This window comes from Delphinus delphis, chromosome 1, assembly GCF_949987515.2.
Source record: "Delphinus delphis chromosome 1, mDelDel1.2, whole genome shotgun sequence".
In the NCBI taxonomy this organism is placed as follows: Eukaryota; Metazoa; Chordata; class Mammalia; order Artiodactyla; family Delphinidae; genus Delphinus; species Delphinus delphis.
In genome coordinates, this window is record NC_082683.1 from 107259972 (window position 1) to 107272121 (window position 12150).

General features: G+C 47.6%; 3 protein-coding genes across 3 annotated transcripts; 1 reads left to right on the forward strand and 2 right to left on the reverse strand.

The window, feature by feature from the left end:
* Positions 1-5563: 5563 nt before the first annotated feature.
* On the reverse strand, positions 5564-6341 carry LOC132424560 (histone H3). The gene has a single exon (XM_069540523.1). The coding sequence runs from the start codon at positions 6303-6305 to the stop codon at positions 5895-5897; it is 411 nt and encodes a 136-aa protein (XP_069396624.1). The 5' UTR covers positions 6306-6341; the 3' UTR covers positions 5564-5894.
* Positions 6342-7418: 1077 nt separating this feature from the next.
* On the reverse strand, positions 7419-7929 carry LOC132436231 (histone H2A type 2-A). The gene has a single exon (XM_060028899.1). It carries the CDS (start codon positions 7882-7884, stop codon positions 7492-7494), a length of 393 nt encoding a protein of 130 aa, XP_059884882.1. The 5' UTR covers positions 7885-7929; the 3' UTR covers positions 7419-7491.
* A 106-nt stretch (positions 7930-8035) lies between these two features.
* LOC132436240 (histone H2B type 2-E-like) lies at positions 8036-9124 on the forward strand. The gene has a single exon (XM_060028910.1). The coding sequence runs from the start codon at positions 8235-8237 to the stop codon at positions 8613-8615; it is 381 nt and encodes a 126-aa protein (XP_059884893.1). The 5' UTR covers positions 8036-8234; the 3' UTR covers positions 8616-9124.
* The last annotated feature ends 3026 nt before the right edge of the window (positions 9125-12150 follow it).

Consider the following 12150-nt stretch of genomic DNA (forward strand, 5'->3'; position numbering starts at 1 on the left):
GCATTATTCAACTTTCCATGACTGGCCAGAGTATCCAGTATAAAGTGATTATCTCATTATTGCTTTAATTTGCCTTTCTCTGATTACTAGTATTTATGAGCATCTCTACATATGTATGTTAATTTTGTTGTTTCCTCTTCTATCATCCCTCCCCCTACACTGTTTACAGAGTAAAATTTACCCCCTCCCCAGTTTGGCATTCAAGACCCCCAATAAGCCGGCCTCAAAATCCCACCCCTGAAAAGTCATTTCCCCTTTCTGGTCTTGGACCCTGTGGACCAGCCACCACTCACAATTCTCCTTGTCTTTCTCTTGAACCCCACCTCAAGTTGTCCTACAAGAAGAGCTCCGTGGATCCCTCGGTTAAAACTGACCTTTCCCTCTAACCTTCCAGATAATTCATCTGCACCTTTCTCCACTGCCTACCACGGCTCGCCTTCATTATAGTGCATGTCTTCTCACAGAGCCTAAGGACCTGGTTCCCATTTCTGCAAACTCATATACATGCCTCCAGCTATGAACAGTTGCCAGGCTTCTTGTTTATTTATTTATTTATTTATTTATTTAGGCTGCACCGAGTCTTAGTTGTGGCATTCAGGACCTTTTTAGTTGCAGCATGGGGACTCTTAGTTGCAGCATGCATGTGGGATCTATTTCCCCAACCAGGAATCTAACCCAGACCCCTTGCATTGGGAGCGTGGAGTTTTACCCACTGGGCCACCAGGGAAGTCCCAGCCAGGCTTCTTGTTGAACAAAACAGTAAGAATTTTTTAATTTGAGTGATGATTTTACTTTATTCTTTGTAATTTTTTCTATTGCAGTGGTTTTCAGTTGCAGGTTGTAACCCATGAGCAGGTGATAAAATCAATTTAGAGAATGGGAACCAGTACCTTTTATTAATGAAACAGAATAGGGTTGAAAATATCAAGGTGCATCCCAAACCAAAAAAATATCCTTTTGTATAACTTGTTTCAATTTTTTAGATATGTGTGAATGTGCAGCAGGTAGTAATATAAAATTATATCTTTCTATAGTTTGGAGTCAGCAGAAATCAGAGCTACTATACATATATAGTGATAGTATATCTCTACATGTAATTATTGTGTGTTTTTCTTCTGACACAATGAATCTAATACAAAAAGAAAACACAAGACCCAGGCTCAAGTTCCACATCTGCTGTCTTCCAGCTGTATGACCCACGTTCCCAGGTGTCTCTCCCTCAGCAGCTTTAGTTTCTTCAGCTATTCAACAGAAATTTTAAACGCCCTTCTTCCCACCCTGGGATACTGTGAAATTGAATGAGAGTGAAAGATGAGCCATAAGCCATCTAGGGATCTGGGTATTCTTACTTCCTGGGGCGCACAGTCTAGAAGCTGGCTGTGTGTTGAAAATTATTCACCAATTTGTATGTGTGTGTGCCTGTCATTCTTTTTTCTATGACATGATTATAACTGTGACTTGCATCAATTCACATTAATGTCACTAATATTTACATCACTGATATTAATGATGCTACTAATATTGATTTATGACCATATGTAAGGTTCTGTTCCAAGCACTTTGTATGGGCTGTATTATCTCTTTTCATCCTCACAGCAATCCTGAAGTGGGTGCAATTGGATCCTGCTTTACATATGAGGAAATGGAGATCACAGTCTTTTCTCTTTGCAGCCTTTTCCTGGTTAAGGGTCAGGAGCCCTGGCCCTACGCTGTAAGGGGTCTCAGGTATCAGCCCCAGTTCATTGCAGTGAGGACCCTAGACTTCTGTTTCCCAACCCCTTTCTCTCCTCTACTATCCTTCCTCCCCTTCTTTCTGCTCTTTATACATACTTCACTCTCTGCTCCTGACCACATCCCAATCCCATACCATATCCCCAAAAATCCTGTCAGTAGGGCTGAATCTGATGTCTTTGTGGGTATAGAAACAGACACTCCTCCCCAGATGCTCTGCATTCAGGAACAGACTGGGGGCACTGGCGGGAATGTAGCTCAGTGAACTCTTCTCTCAGTTCCTGTCACCAGGAGCAGGCTGTCTGGGACTGTGGCCATTCATGGGCAAGGGATACCTGGGCTTTCCAGGCACCCTGCCCACAGACAGTTTCCTGCTCCCATGTTCTGGGACCCCCCCAAGGACTTTGGAAGTTCTTCCCAGATATCCAGTCCAGGCCAGCTCTTGATCTGTAACTTCAAGTACTCCAAGAACTGGGAGCATCTTCTGCTCAGCTCCCTCATATAAGACGAAGAGTTGAAGACCAGGAGAATTGGTCCCTCATCAAGCATTTCTTGACCACCTATGGTGTTCCAGGCACTGCTTGGGTGCTGGTGCCACAGAGATGAACAAGGACCAGTCCTCACCCTGAGGAATGATGCCAGCCTAATGCCAAGAGTAGGGAATAGGAAGGGGTGTTAGGATAGGATGAGGGAGAAGCAAGGAGGAGGGCCTAAAGAGATAAAAGCAAAGAGGAGAAAGGGAAGAAAGGATGAGCAGGGATTCTCAGGGTTACCTAAAAAGGGGAGGACATTCTGGAGAGAAGAAATGGAGTGTGTGAAGACATTGTATACTTGGGGATTGCAGTTGTTCTGAGGGGCTAGAACCTTCCATTCAGTTGGCAGTGCACCTGAAACCTGGGGAGGCTCTGGGAAATACCAGGAACTAGATGTGTATTAAAATAATTTTTATTGGGATTTTTAAATTTAATAACTATTAATAGAGTAACTAAAAGTAATTGAATACTTATTCTGGACCAGACACTGTGCTAGCTACTTTATAGGAACTGTCACTTTTAATATTTCCAACAACATTATTAGCAAGATACTGTTGTCCCCATTTTACAAATGGGAAAATGAGGCCTACAGAGATTTACTTGCTGAAGTCAGATACCTGTTATATGGGCGAGACCAGGATTCAAACTCAGGTTTGTCTAACTCCAGAGTCCCTACCAGTTATTAACCTGTACTGCTCTGACTGCCATGCAAAGGAAGGTGAACTTTATTCTGAAGGGAATAGAGAGGGAGGCAGAAAATTTTTAAGAATGAAAGTGACAGGCTCAAAAAAAATGCATTTTAAAAAAGACAGCTCTCACACAGAGTGGATGCTTCGTAGCAAAGCAGAGTCAAGTCTGAATATTTAATCCTCTAGAACAGAGCTGGTGAGGGTATCAGTTAAGACAGGGACCATAGATGGATGGAGAGAGGGTAATAGACTTGAAAGTCAGGTAGAGGATTTGATAATACTTGCTGACCCATGAAATTTGGACGAATGAGAAAAAAAAGGAACTGCTGACCTGAACAGATGGGGGAGAGGGAGTGAAGGTGCCTTTCAGTTAAGATGGGGAATATAGGAGGGAAAAAATAGCTTTGGGAAGCAAGATGATGCAGTTTTGGAAAGAAGCTGAGTTTGAAGTGCCTATTATCCATCCAGAAGGACCTGGCCATCAGGCAGTTAGAAATATTGGTGTAGAGCTCAGGACAGGGGTCTCAGAAGATACCAATTTGGGAGCACTTGACAGAGAGCAGAGATATGGAAAGTAGGGAAGCCGTGATCTCACTTTAGTTTCAAGGAGAGAAGAAAAAAAAAAAACAGCCAAGGTCAGCATGGGTGAAACAACCAGAAATACTGATGCGGCCTGGAAGAGAAAGAGAACATGAGAAGGCTGAGATGAGGACCTGGAGAAGGAGAAGGATGATCAGGAGAGGGTGTGAACCCGAAGGCCAAGTCTTCTTCCAAGGAAGCAAAGGTAGAATCAACAGGGCATGTAGTTTCTCTCTGCACACACCCATGCACCTGTCCCCCACTACCCTCACTAAGGCAGAATTAAACCTGAACAAATACTGTTTTTCTATTCCTAAAAATCCCAGGTTTGGGGCAGACTTTCCTTGAAACAAATCTAACCACATAGAACCTAATCACTAAAGGAAAAGCATTTATTTACCTTGCCCTTAATTTTCCTTTAACTCTCAATCTGAGAGTAGAGAATGATTTAAGTACAGAAATGATTAAATGATAAAACTTACATTTTAAATTGTTCTCTTGCATTGATGAACTTCTTTTATGCTGGTCTCCCAAACAAATAGATTTGAAAGATTGCTGTGAGGGTAGGCCTCTACAGTGACAGGAACACAAAATTTTATGCTATTCCTGACTGGATATAAAAAATGCCAGGGCTGATGGCGCAGTGGTTGAGAGTCCGCCTGCCGATGCAGGGGACACGGCTTCGTGCCCCGGTCTGGGAAGATCCCACATGCCACGGAGCAGCTGGACCCGTGAGCCATGGCCACTGAGCCTGCGCGTCCGGAGCCTGTGCTCTGCAACTCAGAGTACAGACCCAGGCCCTGGATCCACCCTGCATTGGGGGCCTAAGCAGGTAATAAGGGTCTAGGCAGAGACCCAGAGGCATGCTCTGGAAATTGCTGTGACCCTGGAGCAGAAACACACTGCAACCTGTAGCAGGAGGGGCCGCAGTCCCTACACTGCTCCCCCCTTTTCTGACACATCTCAAAAGACATAACTAAAGTTTAAAAAACAAACAAACAAAAAGTAAATATCCTTCCTTTTCCCTCTCCCTTCTGTGAATTCTCACTGATCTCTATAATGAGTGCTTTTAACCTGGCACTGTGCTGAGACAAAGCAGAAAACATAAGTCTTGGCCTTTTCCAAGTTCAGATAAGTGACTGAGAAGGTTAAGAGGTGTCACCTAAGACCTGTACAGCCTTTGTATCTGAGCTCTGTGGAGATGGGCTCTACAAGACCTTGCCCCACGCCACTGCCCACTAGAGGCCTTGCACTTCCACCACCCAAATGGTACAAGAATCATCTCTAAGGCCTCCATTCTCACTATTTCCTAATGAGAGTAACTTCCTCTCCCCAAAGGAGGACCATGTTCTGCCTGTTTGATCTCTTCCCCAAACTTGAACTCAGAGCCCCACTTCTGTTCTTTCGCTGAGTAATCCAAAACCTGGGGACCGACTTCCCACATGTCTGAATAAAACATGTAGAGACACTACCAAGTCTGGGAAGAGAATCCAAACACAGCTTGAAGCTTTTAGAGATTACTTCGAGAAGTAGAGTGAGTCTCACTGTGAACTCGGCAGAAAAGGAGCAATATGTTTAACGCCCAGCTCACGAAAGTGGGCTTAGGACCTGTACAAACACCCTTCCACCCAACCCCCGGGTTTTGATTAGAAGCAGAGGGTGGGAGTGAGGCCCCAAATTACCGACACTTGAACCCCAGAAATACCACACTTTCCCCGGCAGAAACGGGGCGGGACCGACCGAGATGGCGATTTCCCGCCGGAGGCGGAGAGCCACGCGGGGCGGGGCCCTTTCCGGCGGGGGTGAGGAGGTCAGACCTGCGCGCGGCTCTCAGCTGCCTGAAGGCCAGCCCCCGCGCGCTCAAGCCCGCGAATCCTGAGCGTCCCCTAGTGACTCCGCCTGGCCTAACAGCCCGCACCTCCCACCCCCCCACCCCCCGACTCCCCCACCCAGGACAGATTACAGTTCTGGGCCAAGGTCGAGTACGAAGACGCCCTAGAAGAGCCCGACCCTACGGGAGGACCCGTGGCTGCCTCCGAGAAGCGAAACTGGGCGCCCTGGCCGCGCCCAAGAACGCAGCGGCAAGCTCGCCAGGCCAGAGAATCCGACTGACCAAACTCAAAGATCTTGACACCCCGGAAGGCGGCCAGCAAGCAGGGGACTAGGCCAGATACCTGGCCTTTCTTTAGCCTATCTGTTGGAGCCCAACGCTCTGCCCGCTCTAACAGCCTCTCCTCCCGGGGTATGCGAGGGTCCGCCGGGAGAGCACGGCCAAGTGGCACAGCTTCTTCCAAGTGCAGTTGTGGGTGGCTCTGAAAAGAGCCTTTGGATATGATGGAACCTCGAGCCGAGCGCACACTTCTTAAGCCCGCTCCCCACGGATGCGGCGGGCCAGCTGGATGTCTTTGGGCATGATAGTCACGCGCTTGGCGTGGATAGCGCACAGGTTCGTGTCTTCAAACAGTCCCACCAAGTAGGCCTCGCTCGCCTCCTGCAGCGCCATCACGGCCGAGCTCTGGAAGCGCAGGTCGGTCTTGAAGTCCTGCGCGATCTCGCGCACCAGCCGCTGGAAGGGCAGCTTGCGGATCAGCAGCTCGGTCGACTTCTGGTAGCGCCGGATCTCCCGCAGGGCCACGGTGCCCGGCCGGTAGCGGTGCGGCTTCTTGACGCCGCCGGTGGCCGGCGCGCTCTTGCGGGCCGCCTTGGTGGCCAGCTGCTTCCGCGGGGCCTTGCCACCGGTCGACTTGCGGGCAGTCTGCTTTGTACGGGCCATAGCGAACCGAGACACGAGCTCACCGGCGCAGCGACGCGCAAGGGAGGAACCGGGATCCAGCCCGCCGCAGCGGTCTTTATAGGCACAGTCTTTTCCCGATTGGGCGGATCAGTAATTGAAAGTCCCGCGCTGGCTGTCCATTGGCTGTGACGTCATCGGCCCTAGCGCCACTGACTGGCTTGGGCAGAATCCCCCCTACCCCCGCCCACCCGCCTCCCTTTCTACTTTCCAGTTTGCCAACAGTTTTCCCTGGCTTGTTTTTCCTTTCTTTCAGGGCGAGAGTTAGTTTTGAGCGCAACTGTGTCAGAATGTTCCTCCTCAGCCCTTCGCTCCCTTGGAACGCGCTACCCGCGAAACCCTCTTTCTACGCTTTCTAGCTCCCGAATTGAACCTCAACCTTCTGTTTGGCCCCGCCGCCCCCGGAACGCCTTGTTGCCTTCTCAGAGCCCCCTAGCTTAGTTGGCATGACGGATCGTTGGGGGGGTTTTTTGTTTTGTTTTGTTTCCGCCTTTCGGTGCTTTTCGGATCGGAAAGTTATGTGCGGCCCCCTCCGGGCGCAAGATTCCGCCTCCGAAACCCTAAGTAGGGACCTGTATCTCCGCCGCGAAGGCGCCTTTTTTTTCCCCCTTTGACACAGTCGACTCACTTAAGCCAAACCCCAGGTCCGCCACACTCCCGAAAACTGTCCGCTCCCCTAACCGACTGGGGTGAACGGGGCGTGTACGTGTGTGTGAGAGAGGTAACGTCCCCTTGGTACTAGACCTCAAGTGTTCAGCAGAGGCCTGGGGAACAACTATACTATAGAGTTGCTCACTAGGCATCCGACTCCGAGTTAAGGCACCGCGGGTCGCCTGACGGAGCACTTAGAACTGAGTCGACCCTGGCGCCCAAGAGGCTTGCTACCTTCACCCGAGTTAACTAACCTCCCGGATTTACAACCCGTCGCCACCCACCGACCGAAGCATAACACCGGAAGGGTACTCAAAGATTCCAGAGGATGGGCGAATAGCACTCCCTCCCCCTCTGTACCCCTGGGCCGCACGTCTACTACTGAGAAAGCTGAAATTGAGCAAACCAGGTGTTGGAACAACTCTTATTTGAAAACGTGGGTGGCTCTGAAAAGAGCCTTTGATTTCACAGGTGCCCCTGCAGGTAAGGGGCTTGGGAGGGCTTCCGGAGACCGGCCTCACTTGCCCTTCGCCTTGTGGTGGCTCTCCGTCTTCTTGGGGAGCAACACGGCCTGAATGTTCGGCAAAACGCCGCCCTGGGCGATGGTGACTTTGCCCAACAGCTTGTTCAGCTCCTCGTCATTACGAATGGCCAACTGCAGGTGACGAGGAATGATGCGCGTCTTCTTGTTGTCTCGGGCCGCGTTGCCCGCCAGCTCCAGGATTTCCGCAGTCAGGTACTCGAGGACTGCCGCCATGTACACCGGCGCGCCGGCTCCCACCCGCTCGGCGTAGTTACCTTTGCGCAGCAGGCGGTGCACTCGCCCCACCGGGAACTGCAGACCTGCGCGGGACGACCGCGACTTGGCCTTGGCGCGAGTCTTGCCTCCTTGTTTGCCACGACCAGACATGACAGCCACTGGCACTGCAAAATACCCCCGCTTGACGGCTAACAAATTCACTCTCAACAGCGCCGCTTCACCCTTTTATAGGCAGAACGGCGCTTGTCTACGGAGCAATTTGATTGGCTAAAACACATCTTTGTCCTGCTGACCAATAGGATAGCTCAACCAGAATCCGCTCATTTACATAACCTCGTCCCCCTCGCAAGAGAGCCGCTGAAAACTCGCGAATCGCAACGCGGCGTAATCCGAACCTTAATTTGCGTACAGCCTCTATAAGTACCGAGTCGCCTCCGGTAACCTCGGTGCCGCTGCTGTGTTTGCGTTCGTGGTGGTCTCTGCAGCTCGTGCTTGCCGTTATGCCTGAGCCGGCAAAATCCGCCCCGGCGTCCAAGAAGGGCTCGAAGAAAGCTGTCACCAAAGCCCAGAAGAAGGACGGCAGGAAGCGCAAGCGCAGCCGCAAGGAGAGCTATTCCATCTATGTGTACAAGGTACTGAAGCAAGTGCACCCGGACACCGGCATCTCGTCCAAGGCCATGGGCATCATGAACTCGTTCGTCAACGACATCTTCGAGCGCATCGCGGGCGAAGCGTCGCGCCTGGCGCATTACAACAAGCGCTCGACCATCACCTCCCGGGAGATCCAGACAGCCGTGCGCCTGCTGCTGCCCGGCGAGCTGGCCAAGCACGCCGTGTCCGAGGGCACCAAGGCGGTCACCAAGTACACCAGCTCCAAGTGAGTGCCTGCTGGGATGCGGCGCGCGCACGAGTCGCCGGGCCGCTTGACTTTCCAAAGGCTCTTTTCAGAGCCACCCACCTTCTCAGTGGAAGAAGCTGTCATGTTGTTTTACACGGGTCTTTTGTAGTCCTACTTTGCTTTTTGGTTTCCTCACGTAGTGAACGTTAATAGCATTCACAGTCGTTAAGTACGAACACAGCCATTTCTTCCAGATAAGTAACGGAGTATTCTTACCTAGTTTGGGAGAAGCTGATGGGGTATAGATGTGCTGCGTTTTGTCAGAACTTTTGAAACTGGCTGTTTCAATGATGTTTTTTATGAACTTAGGTATGCAAGGTGAAGTTGGAATATCAAACGTGCGACCATCTGGTGTTCCCATCCCAAGTGGTAAAACAGTGGTTGTAATTAATTTTTTGTACTGTGTGCTCGGTGTTTATAAAAAAGGAATAACTCAACTTTCAATTGGTAGTAACAACTTCCTTGCATTTGTGTATCTTGCATTCACAAGCACCTGAGTACCCAGTTTATGTGTAGATTCCCCAATAGGGAAATTGGAGCTTGGTCTTGATACCTAGGAATTAACCATTCTTCTGGTAGGTTCTGTCTGCCTCATCTTAGGCCAAATCACATAAAACTTGCCTAATACTCGGTGATAGTGTTCTCCCCAGAGAATTACCTCTTAGAAAAGCTTGCTCAATTTAAAAGACATGTCCATACAATGGAAATAAGATATGCATAATTGCCAAAGCAGGAAAATATTTGAAATGTTCGAGGAGCAAAAAGCCCCAATATAGCTGGGAATGCAGAGGAGACTGGCTTCAGAGGTTAGTGTCAGTGCTTTGGGAACCCTTGGATTGCTTTCTGTAGGGACATGAATAACAGGACCTCATTAACCTTAAAGTAGATCCCTCTGGTTGCTACGGTGAATCAAAGATCCTAGACTGTCCATAGTAGAAGCAAGGGAACCAATTAGGAGGGCTATTACAGTGTTGCAGGCTAGAGCAGTGACTCAATTAAAGTCTCTTTTCCAGACCAGCAGTATTAGAATTACCTGAGAATTTATTAAAGGTGGAATCTTCAGACCCTAATAATTTGTGTTAACGAGCCCTCTGGGTGATTCTGATGCATGCTAAAGTGTGAGAACCACTGGGTAGTCTAGACATGCCGGATTGGAGAACGGTAATAATAATGGAGATGGTGAGAAATGTTGCGATTAGGATTATATTTTGGAGGTAGTACTGTGGATCGGAGCAAAACCCCAGGTTTTTAGCCTGAGCAACTGCGTAAACAGTGGTGCTGTTGATTAGGATTGAATACTGGGAGGAGGGATAGGTTGGGGCATTGAAGGGAGATCCAGAATTCTGATTTAAGATTGAGAACCTTCAATATATGGAGTTGACATTCAACATTCAACTCGATAAATGGAGTTGGCAGTGTGAGAGATGCATCTAGAGCTCAGCGAAGATAACATGAACCTGCTTTTTAAAAAAGTGCACAACCTAAAAATTGAGAAGTATGTTTTATTCGGTGGACTTAGCTGAGGACTTAAGCCTGGGATACAGCCTCTCAGATCCAAGGGACTGTTCCAAAGAGGTAAGGGAGGAGCCAGGATATATAGGAGTTTTTGATGAAAAAAATAACCAAACATGTAGTCGAACATCAAAAGATTACTGGTAATCACAAAAACAGACATCTCAAGTTAATGATTTTAGTGCTTTCCTAGGTATGGGAAGATACAAGAGTTTGGGCTTATTGAAACCATTTCTTTGATATGCACCTTAACTATGTAGGGCCATTATCTTGTTTTTCTCCATCCTGAATCTCCTCAGGGTGCACCGTCAGGGGCGGCTGCAGTGGCTGAGGGCTTTTTGGCCACAACATCTTTTGCTTACTGAAATGGCAGGAGACATTCTTTGTCCACACTGTAAACACAGCACTGGGGATGAAGGCTATCACCTTATTCTTCTAGACTTTATTTCTCCTTATATGTTTCCTTAACGTATTCTTTGAGATTTGATTTCGTATGTGTTTATGTAGTATAACTTAGTAGTTGATAGCCCTATAATGTATGTTATTGACTATGTAGCATTTTTCTTATTCTGTTTTTCTAATTTTATGCTGATTTTCATTAAGGAGCTCACCTAATCCCTTATGTAGGTGGAGCTCAAACTTGACTGCCCATAGGTACCTGGAGAACTTTTAGAAATACTGATGTCTGGGTGCCATCCCCAGAAATTCTGATTTAAGTGATTTGGGACACAGTCATCACTTGGAATTTTAAAAAAAGTTCCCCAGGTGACTCTAATGAGCAGTCAAGTTTGAGAACCATTGCCACATGTGTTTCCCAGAAAACAGATCTTATCTACAGTTCTTAGCGTTGGCATGATTGGTTTAAATGTAGTCCTAACCACTTCCCACACTGATTAGCTCAGGAATCTAGACCAATCTAATCAGCACAAACATTTCAGAAATTGAACTACTGGGAATGTAGATTGCTCTTATCTTTTGGTAAAGAATCTTCTTTGCTTTCAAGAGGCTGCAGCAGAATGTAGTGTTATGTGGGTGTGAAGGCAAGAATGATTGTAGGCCACAGGAGGGCAACTGCTGAGAGGAAGAATTGGAAAGCTGAGCCACTCATGGAGTTCAGCCAGCCTCAGAGCCCTACTTGGATCTTGAAATATTTGAGAAATAATAATTTCCCAGAATAAAAGGAAAGATGATAGACCTTTTATCTTGGAAGATCTCAAAGAGGCCAAATAGGGCAGATAAGGAAAAATAGAGGTGCTCCAACTACACATTTGGACTAAATGTCCACATTTTAAAATCAATATTTGACCAGGGCCAAAGATTAATATTGCCATTAAAATGAAGGACAGTCTAGGATTTTTAAAAATCTGAAATTTTATTTAAAAATTAAATAATTCTATTATTAAAAATTTTAGTTTGCATTAGTTTCTTAGGGCTGCCATAACAAATTCCCACAAACTGAGTGGCTTAAAACAACGGAAATTTATTCTGTCATCATTTCTGGAGGCTAGAAGTCTAAAGTCAATGTGTTGGCAGGCCCCTGTCCCTCTGAAGGCTCTTGGCCAGGATCCTTCCTTGTCTTTCAGCTTCTGGTAGCCCCACGTATTATTTGGTTTACGACAAACCCTGACATTTGTCTCAGTTTTCTTCCTGTGCATTTCTACATTTTATTATAAGGACATCTGTCATACTGGATTAGAGCCCACCCTAATGACCTTATTTTAACTTGATTACATCTACAAAGACCCTATTTTCAAATAAGGCCACATTCTAAGGCACTGGGGAGTTAGACTTCAACATATCTTTTGAGGGGACACAATTCAACTTATAACAGTAGTCAACAGCTGGGGTAGGCTGAATAGGGCTCCTAAATATGTCCACATCTAAACCCTAGAATCTGTGAACATTACCTTAAAGGTCAAAGGGGACTTTCCTGGTGTGATTTTCAGATAGGGAGATTATGCTGGATTATTTGGGTGAACCCAAATGTAATCACCAGTGTCCTCATG